We start from the raw sequence: 15893 nt of genomic DNA on the forward strand, positions 1-15893 counted from the left end.
TATTAAAACACTTCAGTGGGAGATTAATAACATATGCGATATGTTGTTTTCAGCTCTTGTTTCCCTAAGAGTTCACATCGACATTCATGCAACACTTCATGTCACCCTGGAAGTGACCTACATTCGGAAAGTGTTTGCATGAATCGAGATTAAGGTGAATAGGGAAAGTTTTTCATAGTAAAATCAAAGACATGATGATTTGATTTTAATTCTCACGTCTCTAAAGAGTTCACACTGTGAGGTTCGTGTGATACTTCGTGTCACCCTGGGAGTGACCTTCATTCGGAAAGTGTTTGCATGGGTCAATATCAAGGTGAATAAGGGGAAGTTGTTCATTGTAAAATCAAATATGTGATATATTGGTTTCAACTTTCACGTCCCTAGGAAGTTCACATGGTGAGTTCATACGACGTTTCGTGTCACCCTGGGAGTGACCTCCATTCGGAAAGTGTTTGTATGGGTCAAGATCAAGGTGAATGGGGGAAGTAGTTCATACTAAGTGGGTGAAGGATATGCGTCAACGTGTCCTACGATCTCTTCCATTGGTTTGGGGCGTGAGATTCCTATGTTGAGCCTGCTGGTTAGCTTTACGCGGCCCTTGCTAGTCGTTTAACAACGACTATCCCCTCAAACGGTTGTAACATGGGATTCAGAACAACTCAAATCCAAAAATGGATTTGATTTCTTAGGTCCTTTCCCAACTTTGACTCTCCAATTCGGTAGCATCGTTGGGGCCGCTAATCTCTAAGATCTAAAAATGGAGGGTTACACTTACAGAATTACTAAGTGTTAGTAAATTTATGATCGAAAATGGTAGCTAAATGACTATCAGAATATGAGTTATTCTAGTGATAGTATTTAGTCAAGAATGTCTTGCTTTAGTGAAGGAGTATTTGACTGCCCCCTCGGTAGCACTTATTCTAACTCACTATAGTATCGTTGCAAATAAAACAATGAAATTTGGGTACATTATTACTTTGCTAAAATTTCATTGAGTTTAGAAGCAATTCATAAATTAGAATTTGTTTATAATTTCTGCATGTTGAGTTCTTCAAATTTACTCACTTCTGACACTTTTAACAGTAAATCAACATGGAAATCGAATATACTAGCAAATTGATGACTTAGACTATGTTTTAATAAAGGAATTTTCTCTATCTCCCGATTCTACTACTTACCAGAAAGCACAAACAAACTAAGTATGATTTACTTGTCATTGAGACGTGCTTGGTGGAAAATGATAAGTTCACCTGAATAATGGATTCAGGAGCCGCTAATCATATTTGTACTTTTGCTCAGGAAACTAGCTCCTAGAGACAACTTACAGAAGGTGAAGCAACCTTTAAGGTAGGGACCAGGAAGGTTGTTTCGGCTAAAACAGTGGAAGATATAAAGTTATTTATTGGAGATAGACACATTTTACTTGAAAATGTTTTTTACATTCCTTTTATGAAAAGGAATTTAATTTCTATCTCATGTTTGCTAAAACAAATTTACAAAGTTTCTTTTGAATATAATGAAATGTTCATTATGTGAAAAGGTAAGATAGTATGTTCTGCAAATCTAGAGAATTATTGGGATTGATGTCCTAATTCTCTCGGAGTCTCGTTGTTTTGTAAAGATACACATTGTTTAATGAATAAAATAAGTGTTTAATTTTGGCATTTACTCATATCCAATAAACAAAACTCCTTGGTTATCTTATGTGAACTTGCATGTATATGTGATATACAAGTGGATCATGCCTTAAGTGATAACCTAAATAGGTCTGTAGTATAAGGATTAAGGTACGATACCTGATCCTAGTGACACTATGGATACGTCCCGCTTTGTAAAGGTTTGCAAGTGTTGTAAACTACTACAGATGGTAGATCCTGACCATTCACGTGGAGACGTGCAAGTGGGGGAATCCTACACAAAGAGTTTGAATAAGACATGGACCACGAGATTACTAGACTCTGTATATAACGTCGTTGATACTAGAGACTTGCATCTCACTAAAATGACCATAGGTGACAGACCTCAATCCTGAGTGTTTTGGGAACTTCTACCTTTGAGGGCGGTCCTTTGATTAGTATGAGTGAGAGTGGCCAGATTGCCAACTCAACATGCCTACCTTTTTGGAGACTTGTCTGATCTGGGAGCTGGGAACTCAATCCACAAGATGGAATTCACTCCTTTCCTAAAGCAAGGATAGGTAGAGAGATTGCTCCCTTAAAGGTTGATTCCAGGGCTTGAATATAATGGCCACAACTTCTCTTTGGAAGAGAAGACTTGGTCATAGTAAGACTATGACTTATGTTCATTAGAGGGATTAGTGGTACTTAAAGAGACAGATGTAACTATAGAGGCATAACAGTTATTGGCCCAGCTGTACTTACAAGCGATATGTGAAGGGTTGTTACACTGTTGATTGGTTAAGATGGACACATAATATATCTGTGGTAAGAAGAGTTCAGCTGTCGGTCATTAGTGGAGTGCTTGCCAGTTAACGGATGGTGGATCCTGTGACTAAAGAGTTTAGTCAGTTATTCACGTATCGTTGGAGCTTCGAGCTACAGGTCCATCAGGTCCCCTTGGTAGCTCAATAGATTCAGTTGAGGATCAATTCTTGGTGTTGATTTGAAAAATTCAAATTGACGAGAGGTATTTTGATTATATATGATATAATCGATATGATGTATGAGATACATCTAGTGGAGAATTGATGTAAATGAGATTTACATTAAGTACCATGGAATAGAAAAAGAACTATAGTTTATATGTTTCATGAGATGAAATATTAAAACTATAGGTTATAAATATAGTATGATAAATTGCTTATCATTTATATTTATAATAATATTAATTATTGGATAATTAATTCTTTTTCTTTAATAAAAAATTGAGTGGGTGGTTATTGGATTTTTATGGTAACCGTGAGTTAAAAGGAAAATTGTTTTCCTAATTTTAGTAAGAATTGTAAAAGGTTTTACAAACGTTGAAAAATTGTTTTTGAGATTTTCTCTCGCAAAAAGAATCTAATGGAGTTGTCAAGTAAATATAGATTTACTAGATGACAGCTTGGGTGAGCTAAACGATCGTGCAGTATTTACTAAATGACAGCTTTCCCAAAGTAAACGATTGTGTAGTGTGTGTAGGCGACAGATACTGAGCTATACGATGAGATAAATGATCGCATAGCTTTTACTAGACGATCACTTAGCTTTAGCTAAACGATTGGGTAGACCTATAAGATAGGTCTCCACCATCTCCCACTTGCCCAGTCATGTACACGATCAGTGTTTTCTCCTTCGTCTGCCTCATACCAAGTCTGAACAGAGCCCACCCTCTAAATTCTCACATCGAGAATACCAAGGTAACCTTCTTGGTGGTGTCATACTCAACTCGACACCGTTGAGGTTCTGTGGAGGCCGTTCATATTCTTGCTGGAGAGTTCATGATCGAGGTGATCGCTGAGGACGAACGCGAAGTGATCATGCGGTGTTGCAGTCGTGTTTGTAACGACCCGACTTCCTAGGACTCAAGCTATGCCGTTACTAAACACATGCATGCATGAAAGTTAAAACGATATCCTTTTTATTATGAAATAAATGCTAAATAAATAAGGTAACTTAAAAGATATTTATTCAATTCAAGTATTAAAATCAAATGATAGGGTAACCATAAGTCATAAATGGAAATAAATAAGTTTGAAAAAAAAAAATCTCAAATGATAAGTTTCAAATGTCAAGACCAAAAATTAAAAATATAATATAACTCTTAAAACATGAGCCGAAGCATTAAAAACGGTCCCTAGTTGCTTGTTCATGGATTCCTCTTGTCATTAATAGGTGCGTCCCTACCCTTACCTAAAACATAAACATGAGAAATGATGAGTATAAAATACTCAGTAAGTAACCCCACTACTAGGTCGGGCTAGGCATCTATGTTCTCTAGATGCCTACCCCTGGTGGAACATAAAAATGCTCTAGTCCTCATGGAACACATACATACATGAAAAACTAATTTTTATCCTACTGTAGTTAAGTATGACCACTACCTCTGGTGAATCTCGAAGGAAACCCAACCCCTGGTGCATCCCGAAGGAAACACAACCTCTAATGAATCCCGAAGGAAACACAACCTCTGGTGAATCTCGAAGGAAACACAACCTCTGGTGAATCCCGAAGGAAACACAATATCTGGTGAATCCCGAAGGAAACACAACCTCTGGTGAATCCCGAAGGAAACACAATATCTGATGAATCCCGAAGGAAACACAATCTGGTAAATCCCGAAGGAAACACAATCTAGTGAATCCCGAAGGAAACACAATATTTGGTGAATCCCGAAGGAAACACAATTTGGTGAATCCGAAGGAAACACAATATCTAGTGAGCATCTAACTAATTAGTAAAGATACTATCACATTCTCAACATCACAAGTATCACAACATGGTTCTATAACATACATATACATCTCAACATCATGGCTCTACAACATACATATATGACTCAATATCCTCATATCAAATACAACCTCATGGAATCAAGTATCATCTCATGCTAGCATGCAAGTATCTACGTGCACAAATAAATCTTTCAGATCATTATACAAGAACATACATTGGTCATACTATACTATCTGTCTATCATGCTATCGTTCTATCATAATATTCATCTATCAGCATATATCTAGTGTCTGGCCCGTGGGGCAGTTCCAGTAGTAAGATTACTTACCTCGACACTAGATTCAGATATCGATCCAAGCAGCAGTCTTCAATATAATCAATCTTTGAATTCAATTCCCCAACGAAGCCTGAGCAACAACCACGCTCAATATTCCAATCTCTAAATTCTTCCTTCAATCAGACCCGACTTCCAACTTTTAATCCTTTTCTCCCATAAAATTTTCAATTAACAAAAAATTTAACTCACCCCCTTCCACAATGAAATTAATTCTTGACATTCATTTCAAATTAAATGTGTGTGACATAACCCCCTTCCAAAATGAAATTAATTCTTGACATTAATTTTAAATTAAATTTGTGTAACATAACCCCCTTCCAAATGAAATTAATTCCTGCCATTAATTTCCAAATTGAATAATTTCAATGTCAAAAATTAAATTCCCGCAATTACACTTAAGCCCAAAAATTCCAAAAATACCCTTAATGAATAAAAATTAATGAAATTACATAAATAATAAAAATTCGGGGTGTTACATTCTTCTCTCCTTAAAGAACTTTCATCCTCGAAAGTTCATTCCTGAAAAAGTTCTAGGTACTGGGTTTTCATCTCATCCTCTCATTCCCAAGTGGCCTCCTCGAACTGGTGATTCTGCCATAAAATCTTTACAACTGCTATTTCCCTATTGCGTAACATCTTCACCTCTCTGGCGAGAATCTGCACAGGCCTCTCTTCATAACTCAAGTTGCCATTCAACCACAATGGCTCAAAGTCAACTACATGGGACGGATCTGTTACATACTTTCTCAGCATCGAAACATGGAAGACATTATGAACTGAAGAAAGTGATGGAGGCAATGTTAATCGTTAAGTTACCAGACCAATTCGCTCTAAGACCTTGAAAGGTTCAATGAACCTCAGGCTTAGCTTTTCTTTCCTTCCAAACCTAAAAATGCCTTTCATAGGTGTCACCTTTAAGAACACTTTATCACCAGTCTCAAATTCTAGGTCCTTACGTCTCACGTCGAGCGTTGATCTTCTGTATTGCCCCATTCATGGCTTGCACTAGCTCAAGTCCTAGAAATTTCCTCTCTTCTACCTCATCCTAACACACAGGAGACCTGCAGCTCTTCCCATAGAGAGCTTCAAACGACAACATGCTGGTAGCTGGATAACTATTATTATGCTAAGTCCATCAAATGCAAGTGAGAGTCTCAACTCTCTGAAAACTCTACCACACAAGTTCACAACATATCCTCCAATGTCTGGTTCAAACGTTCTTTCTGACCATCAGTCTGTGGGTGAAAAGTTGTACTAAAATCCAATCAAGTATCCAATGCTAACTAGAGACTCTTCCAAAAACTAGATGTAAAACGAGGGTCACTATTTGACATAGCTGAAACTAGTATCAAAAGAGGTGTGACGACCCCTTCCATATATAACTATGAAACTTAAGATGCTGAAAACCGACAATACTTCAACACGTTCAAGCTAAGAACTATGAAAACTGTCATGAGCTTAAGAAAATCTTATCCACTAAAAACATATATCTGAGCTTACCATTCTGTTGTAGGGAAAACTTCATATGTGTAGTGGAGAGATTTGTCATGCTATATAATGCGTCATCTGAAGATACGTACTAGAACAAATCTGATCAACTGAAAACTTCTTCTACTCTAAAAGCGCCGACTGTGATGTCTTTCTTAGGGTCTACATGTCTGAGAATAACTCTATCTAATTAAGTCTCATATTCATGAGAAACTCATCATGAGACTCTATACTATCATGGGCTATAAAACTTTATTGAGCCAATCCTCATATTATTCTTTAACCTTAAAACAACCACATATAATTACTTAGACCCTGTTGTGGATGAGTCTAAAATTCCCTCTGAAAATGAGGTTTTGAAGTCCCTAGATGCTAAAGCATCAGTCAATTGATAACACATTTCCATAACCTCATAATAATCGTAATTGATCTATGAAGTTAGTTTTTACGATAAAAGCTTCTTGATTCATAAGTCATAGCTTGAATTACTCATACTGCCTAGAGCTAGTTAACTCATTCCCCATGCAAGGGAAAACATACTATCCTGCACTACTCTAAACCCACCTACAGCAACTTCTTGTTATCAACTCAACTTTATTACCAATCTATCCCTTACGCCAATGGTGATATTGGAAGATCCAACTTACTTACTTTTGTGCATATACCACTTTTGTCTACCTCAAGTTGGATTAATTTCCTTTTTCAATCAAATTGATGGTCTTTCTAGTTCATGTTTTGAACTTGCACACTATGTCAAAATCCCTTAAATCTTACTAATGCCATTAATGGTTTACCTTTTAACTAATGAAGCCTCAACATACCATGTCAATAGTTCTTAAACATCTACTGTTACTAGTAACTCCATTTTAGCTTATCCTTTCTCAACCTTTTATTTCGGTAACAAATTCTTATGTTAAAGCAAAGTTCCAGATCAATCACCTATATAAGCTATCTTTCCATCCACCATCCAACTCATATTCTCCTAAAGTTCCATATGATAATGAGATATTTTTCTTTTACACCAAAAAAAATTCCTTGTAACCCCTCATATCATGCCTCCAAAACATACTTAACTAGGAGTTTTGAACACATCAAATTCCTTTCTCTTTCAAAAGAGTAACTTTCTTGAATACTTTTTTTTTTCCATTTTCCAAGGGGACATAATCTCTTTAATAAAGTATATTTTATTTAACTCCTCCATAAGTCTTATCTCTATCACTAAGAATTTTCATCTTATAGAATCCTCCTTTGCCAATTTTCATGCTTTTAAACTCCAAAAGACTTTCATTTGTTCAAATTTGTCCAACTTTGATCTCCTCATCACAATAAGGCTATGGATTTAATTAATCTAGGCACTCTAAAATAATCCTTCAACCCAAACAAATAACACGTTGCTTTATCCCCTTTAATTCTAAACTCATGTCCAACTATTTTGGCTTCCTTTAATGACATCAACTTAGCTGATATTCCAAAAGAATCCTTCATATCACTACACATACTTTACCTAGTCCATCAAGTCGTAGTATGACCAAAGTGATTATGACTTATTAATCATTTCCAAAATTCCTCTAAAAATGTTTGGTTTTAATATCTCAGAACCTTTAATAAATCCGTAGTCTCTTCTTTTTCTCCTTCTTATCCATAAAACAACTTTTAACCTTATACTTGAGTACGTGGCCTGTGAAGGAATTTATTTATACTAACACCAATTGCACTACTCAACAAAAAAACATAACACTAGTCCTTAATGAATTCTTATCTAGACAATTTTATTCCTTGGCTTAAATATTTAAATACCTTTATTCCAAAAATTGTCATAACTCTACATAGTTTCATCAACCTTTAAGATCTCTGAACTGAGGTATATATTTTTTTGTTCCAAACACAATTTTCATGAGATAAACTAGTGCCAAGTGACCTCATAATTTTATTTTTTTCTCCTTTTGTAGCATCGTACCTAAATAATCCGCTTATAATAACTTCTAATGAGTCACTGACCTAGCATTAGAATATCACTATTGCATTTAAGCTAAACAAATATTTTAACGCACAACTATCATAAAACTTTTAATTGATAAGACATACCTGGCGATGACGAGGAATCCGTTCATGGGTCATAGGGACAATCTGGACTTACATAGTAAGTCAGTCTATAGAACCCAAAACATGGCTTTGACGATCTTTTTGTAAACACGAGGCTTGTCAACATTCTGTTCAAAGACATAAGATTTGATCGTAGTATTAAATCTTATATTCCAAGATCTAAAATCTTGTTTCAACCCATAAATGGATTTTTGAAGCTTACAAACCTTTTGTTCTTCACCCTGTGCAATAAACCCCTCTGGTTGAGCCATATAGATACTTTCTTCAAGATAGCCGTTTAGAAAGGCTGTCTTGACATCCATCTGCCAAATTTCATAGTCATAAAAGGTGGCATCTGCCAAATTTCATAGTCATAAAAGTTGGCAATGGATAAGAGTATTCTAATCAACTTAAGCATGGCAACGGGAGAGAAAGTTTCTTTATAATTCACTCACTCTCTCTAAGTATAACCTTTTGCCACAAGTCGAGCCTTAAAAGTCTGTACTTTACTAGTTTGGTCTCGTTTTCTCGTGTAGATCCACTTACAACCTATTGGTTTTACATCATTTGGTTGATCTACAAATTTCCAGACAGAATTGAAGTACATAGACTCCATTTCGAGGTCCATGGCTTTAATCCACTGATCACGATCCACATCTTTCATCGCCTGTTTATAAGTCGATGGATCCTTTGTGCCGTCATCAGGTATGATGACTTGTGTTTCTGTTAAACCCAAGTAACGGTCAGGCTGATGAACAACCCTCCCACTACGTCGAGGCATTCTCAACTCTTAAGAAGGATGTCACTGACCTGATGTACTAGTTTTATCTACTACTTTAGTAGATGAACTAGCTTTATCTGTAGCGTCTTTGGAAATTTCATTCAATACTAGTTTACTGCGAGGTTGATGACTTCTTATGTGGTCTTCCTCTAAGAATGTGGCATTTGTCGATACAAATATCTTATTCTCTTGAGGATGATAAAATAGACCACCCCTTGTTTCCTTTGGATAACCTACAAATAGGCATAATTCTGAACGATGTTCCAATTTCTTGGGATTTTGTACCAACACATGTGTTGGGCAACCTGCATATCTCTAAAAGGAATCAGGCAATTGAGCATAGCTCATCATAGAGCGAACCATATCTAAGAAGGTTCGATTTCTTCTTTCTGATACACCATTCTGCTGAGGCGTACTAGGTGCAGAAAGTTATGACTAGATCCCGTTTTCTATCGAATAATCTTGGAATTATATGTCCATATACTCTCCACCTCAATCTGATCGAAGTGTCCTTATTGTTTTACCTAGTTCATTCTCAACTTCAGCCTTATATTCTTTGAACTTTTCAAGAGAATCAGACCTGTGATGAAGCAGGTAAACATGACCATACCTTGAATAATCATCAATAAAATTGATGAAATATTCATACCCACCTCGAGCCTTGACATTCATTGGTCCACAAAGGTCTGAATGTACGAGCTCTAAGGGTACTTCGGCTCTGACACCTTTTCCAGTAAAAGATCTCTTGGTCATCTTTCCTTCAAGACAGGATTCACATGGAGGTAAAGAGTTATCTTCTAACTGACTTAAAAGTCCATTCTTGACCAATCTCTCAATCCTATTGAGATTTATGTGACCAAGTCTTAGGTGCCATAGATAGGCGTTGGAAGAAACCTTTTGTTTTTTATTCTGAGTTTCTAATGTTCTAAACATTTCAGTATTTAAAACAACATTTGCTCTAGTTGGTCTTAACTTATATAAGTTGTCTTTAAGTGTAGCAGAACAAATTTGAATACCTTTACAAAAAATGAATGCTTCATTTATATTAAAAGATATTGTATATAATTGTTCTATAATACAAGCGATAGATATCACATTCCTCTTCATAAGAGGTGCATACAAAACATTTTTAAGTACTAGATATCTATCTTCAAAAAACAACTTCAGATCTCCCACTGCTTCAGCTGAGACAACCTCTCCTGTTCCAACTTTGAGGGTTATCTCACCTTCTTCAAGCTTTTTCCAAGAACTAGTTTCCTGAAACGAGAAACAAATATGATTAGTGGGCTCCTGAATCTAGTATCCAGTTGAAGTATCATATTCCACTAAACATGTTTCAACGACCAGTAAATCATATTTACCTTATGCCGTTTTCTCAGCTTTCTTCTCTGCAAGGTACTTCGGACAATTTCTTTTCCAATGCTCATTTTGGTTACAGTGGAAACATTTTCCTTTATCTATATCTTTCTTTCCCTTCTTTATCTTGGGAGCCTGCCCTTTTCCCTTCTTTTTCATTTGAGCTTTAGAGGGTCCAGCTTTGGCTTTAGAGGACGATCCTCTTAAAATCTTTTTCTTAGTGGTAGCAACATTTGCTTCCACTTCCTTCCCCTTACCTAAAGTAAGGTTTTGGAATTGCTGGTGCTCGTTAAGAAGGGTAGTGAGGTTAAATTCTATCTTATTTAAAGACACATTTGTCTTGAAAGGTATAAAACTCTTCGGAAGAGATTGTAAGATAAAGCTAACCTGGTTAGCCTCATCAATGGGTCCGCCATTTACTTCAGCGATATTGAAGTACATCATCATGCCCAAGACATGTTCTCTAACAGAGGTCCCCTCCTTCATCCGCTTCGTGTAAATGTGTTTAATTGCTTCATGTCTAAGGGACCATGATGGTTGCCCAAACATTTCTCTTAATAAATCTATTATCTCTTTAGCCGTAGCTAAGGATTCATGTTTCTTTGTCAAAACATCAGACATGCTGGTAAGAATGTAATCGCAGGCCTTTTCATTGGCTTTGACCCATCAATCGTATGCTTCCTGAATAGTTTGGTTAGCCTTTAAGGCTGGGGCTTGAGGACAATCCTCAGTTAAGAAAAATCTTAAATCATCAACTACAAGTATTGTGTTTAGATTTGATTTCCATGTTGAATAATTATCACCGTTAAGTTTCTTGGAAGCTAAGAGTTGAATTATTGGGCTATTCATGCTGAAAAAGATAAATATATTCTTTTAGAAAAAACTATAATCACAAAGAAACCAATTTAATTTAGCAAAAACTAATAATGTACCCTTCATTATTATATTTTGCAATGATATTTCAAAAGTTTAGAGTAACCTCCACCGAAGGTCAGTCGATTATTCCTCTTTTGAACCAAGACAATCTTGACTAAATGCTAACCCCAAAATAACTCTTTATTCTTATAGCACTTTAGTTATCGTTACTTTGGTCGAGAATATACTAACATCTTATTAATTCTTGTAAGTGTAACCTTCCATTTTTGGATTTCAAAAACTAGAATCAACATGCTCCTGAAAGTGGAAAGTCAATATGAAAACTGATCTAAGAAAGCCTATCCAGATTTGGAGTCCGTAGTGTTCTGAATCCTATAATACAACCCTCCAATGGGAAAGGTCGCTCCAGGGCAGACATGCAGGCGCATTATAGGAATCTCACGGTGCGACCTAATGGAAGAGACCGTGGGATATGTTATTACATACCCCTCACCCACTTACTATGAACTACTTCCCCTATTCACATTGATATTGATCCATGCAGACACTCTCCGAAGGGAGTTCGCTCCTAAGCACGGCCCAAAGCCCTGCATAAATCTCACGATGTGAACTCTTAGGGACGCTAGAGCTAAAAGTACGCTACTTCTCTCTAGTTGAAGTGTTCTATAACGGTTTAGGGTATATAAAAAAATACTTAGAGATATATTTCGGCTAAATTAAACATATCCTAAGTCTAGGTGATAGATCCATGTATAACTCTTATACTGGATTTTAATCTATGATGTCTAGGTGATAAACAAATTTTACTACCTCACATCTCTCACGCATGCTCATTAAAACTGGGATTATTTGACTTAGACGCCAGTTTGATCTCCAGGTAGGAGGTGTTTTGTAAACCGTCATCTTAAGAACCCGCAACCTTAGACAAGATCTCCCCGGGTAAGTAAATAACTCTTTGTTTAACAAGTAATCGACCTATTCTAACTCTTTAGAAAAGCCGATTGAAATTGCACCAATTTAATCCTAGGTGAGCATGCAACTTTTACCTTTGTTATAGATTTTAATGTCTAGGTTATTTTATAACAATTATAAAATAAAATTATAACCATTAGAACCCTAGAATCTTACATTTATAACATAGATTCATACTTAATGATCATGCTTTAATATAACACTTTATATTAAAAAAAACTTAACATGCATACTATATACATTATAACAATTATAACATATATTAAATACATGTACATGTTTACCTATGGTGGGATTTTAAATCTATATGACATACTATATGCACAATAAGATTCAAAATTTAATTAAAATATACATCAACATGCATAATTAATTAAACACCCTAAAATGGATTGGTTTTGGCTCTTAAATTAAGCTAACAACTAAATTATTACAATATTAATTTAGTGTAGTACAAAAAATCGTTCTCGAACCAGCTTCAAACACTCGAACCGGCCCAAAAACTCCAAAAATTAGGTTGAACCAGTCAAACCGGCTCAATTGGACCGGTCCAAACCGTCTAGACCGACTGGTCAACAATTTGCTGGCACGGTCAACGGAAATGCGGGGCCGATCGACGGAGTAGGCAGGCGCGCAGGTCGCGCGAGATAGCTTCGAACAGGGTTGGACGAAGCGGGCTGAGAAACCGAGCAGGTCACGGAACTGGTCGGATGCTTGTCGACAGCTATCGCGTGGGTTCAACAAACTAGGTTAGATCGTGGCGGGAAACGTGGGTCGCAAAGAACCGGGTCAGATCTGGGAGCTCGTCTCGGGTCTGGTGGTAAAACCGGCTCTGTAAACATTTTTTCTTCATTTTAAAGCCATCCTCTTTCCCGGAATCGAGAAATTACACCCTAATTTCAACTCTAATGACTCTAGAAAAATTACAGACCCTTGTTCACACATTAATGCTCATAAACATGTGAGGAATTACAAATTAATACTACAAAAAAAACTTAATTTAATTGCCTAAACCTAAAAACCATTTTAGTTTCCAATCTTAATTTTATCTAATAAATTGATACCCACCACACGCAATTGAGTAAATTTATAACATGCTCTGATACAACATGATGGAAAAATCGACATGCATAGCGGAAATAAGAATCAATTTTACTCTAATTGCCCAAAATAAATATGCAATCCTAAAAGAATTAATTAGGGTTATTTTGAAATAATACTTTTGAAGCTCCCAAAACTCGTCTATCTCCACCCGAACACGAATGGACCACCACTAAATCTGACCTACTATCCTTTGGACTCAGAACTGAGTTGTGCGACCCGATGGATGAAGAACCCGAGAGAGAGAAAAAGAGATGGAAATAGTATAGTGAAATTGGGTTGGGTTTGGTTTTTTTCAGCCCAATTTTAAAAACTAATTTTGCAAATCTCCAAAAGTCTTTAATCCAAAAACACAAGCCCATATTTATAGAAAAAGGCCATGCAAAATTGCATGAAAACACTTCACAAAATCCCAACACCTAGATTCCACTATCTAAATGGGCTTAATATCTCCACTATAAGCCAACACCTAGCCCACTATTTTGTTAGTAGAACTATCCAACAAAAATTTGGATTTTCCCACTAACTTTAGTCAAAGGGCAAAATAGTCATTTGGTCAAAGTCAAACTTTGACCAAAAAGTCAACATTTTTTACTTTTTATGATTTTTTTCGTGTTGACTAATTTAGACCTCCTGAGCATGAATCCGCATTCATTTTCTCAAAATTCAAATCAAATTTGAATATAAGCTCGGTCAAAGTTCGACTTTTCAAAGTCAAAAGTCAACTCTTTGACTTTTTACATCTTTGACCATTTCCAATAAGAACGTATTCATATTCTTTATATTTAAATCACATTTAAATATTAAAGTTGTATCTCTAAACTAAAAAATCGACCACTATATCACATATACTTGTCGGTTTCTCTCTCTTCACCTAATTCGAACAATTCGAATTATTCTATCATACTATTCTAAGTTTATTCCATATGAGCTAGTAGGGGAATCTAATGGACCTATAGATCATGGGTTCCAACGATCCAACATTAGCTGGCTAAACTCTTTAGACGGAGCTAATCAACATTTGTTAACTAACGGGTCATTCCACTATAGTCTCATAGTTGCACTCCCTTCACTATAGATATATTTGTGTCCATTTGATATAACCATGATTAGTAAGTTAATCCTTCACAGGTTGTTCGTAATCTCGGCTATAAAAACCGTTTTACCCCCGAGACTACATCTTATTCCTCAAGTTCCACTAATCCTCTAATGTACAATTGGTTTAACGTCCAACCTATAAACTGTACCCCTCTCAGGCCAATGAAAGGATGGGGCCTCTTGTTTAAGACCTGGATACAGTACTAAAGGGAACAACCTATCTACTATCCCTATAATGGGTAGTAAATTCCGTCTTGCACCCTATGTTCCCAGCTATCCACCTGATCTTACCCCTGAAATGGGAGGCTTATTGGGTGGCGATAATGAGCTGCCCTCACTTATGCAGATCTAAGGATAATTCTGAGTGAATAGGAGTTCATAGTTAGCTCAGGATTAAGATTAAGTTACTTAGGTCATCAATTAACGAAATAGTCAGTTTTATACATTAAGCGGCATTTAGAACGTAAAAGTGATTATTTCATGGTTTAGTCTTATGTAAACTCTTTACATAGGATGACCCTATTTTCATGTCTCCACATGAACGGTTTAGGATCACATCATTTGTACTAACTACAAAATGGGCCGCATCCATAGTGTCCCCAGAATAAGGCACCCAACCTTATTCATATACTATAGACCATTTTGGTTATATATATTTGAACTTGATCCACATTTATGTCACTACATAAAGTTCAAACTTAAACTTAATAGCCTCGGAACCTTAGTTTATTGGATTCATGAATATATAATTTAAATTTACTAAAGATTTTCAATAACTGCTTTATTGAACAAGAATATGATATTACAAACTACGAGTTTTAGGACATAAAATCCAACAGGTTATGCATTAATTACAGAAATTACAGCATGATATAAATAAAAGATCAAGGACAAATGCTACACACTTTTGCAGACTCATCGCCAAGCACCTTGATCACGAACGCTCGATCACAACAACAACCAAATGCTCGTCCAACACGACTGCTACACTGCACAATCACCGTGCACTCGAACTCAGTGATCGGCTCGGTCACAAACACCCCGAACAACATGAACGACCTCCATAGAACCTCGACAGTGTTGAGTTGAGTATGACACCACCAAGAAGACTACCTTGGTATTCTTGGTGTGAGAATCTAGGGGGTGGACTCTGTGTGGACATGATTTGAGGCAGAAAGAAGGAGGAAACACAATCATGTAAAAGGAGATGGATGAACCTATTGTATAGGTTGATGCCCAATCGTATAGGAAAAGCTTAGCGATCATCTAGCAAAAGCTATGCGATCGTTTAGCTCATCACTTAGCTGAGTGCCTATTGCCTACTAACACTCCATGATCATTTACCTCATCCAAGTTGTCGCTTAGCAAATCCTATTTACTTGAAAATTTTCGTGAGAATTTTTCCGAG

At 36.3% G+C, this 15893-nt stretch overlaps 1 protein-coding gene across 1 annotated transcript; it reads right to left on the reverse strand.

Annotated features, from left to right (window-relative positions):
- Window positions 1-5289: 5289 nt before the first annotated feature.
- LOC120090625 (uncharacterized) lies at window positions 5290-5724 on the reverse strand. The gene is made up of 2 exons (XM_090306949.1): window positions 5628-5724; window positions 5290-5507 (listed from the first exon to the last, which is right to left on the reverse strand). Exons 1-2 carry the CDS (start codon window positions 5722-5724, stop codon window positions 5290-5292), a joined length of 315 nt encoding a protein of 104 aa, XP_090163075.1.
- Between the last annotated feature and the right edge of the window lie 10169 nt (window positions 5725-15893).

This window comes from Benincasa hispida, chromosome 11, assembly GCF_027475165.1.
Source record: "Benincasa hispida cultivar pf3 chromosome 11, pf3_genome.v1.1, whole genome shotgun sequence".
Taxonomy (NCBI): Eukaryota; Viridiplantae; Streptophyta; class Magnoliopsida; order Cucurbitales; family Cucurbitaceae; genus Benincasa; species Benincasa hispida.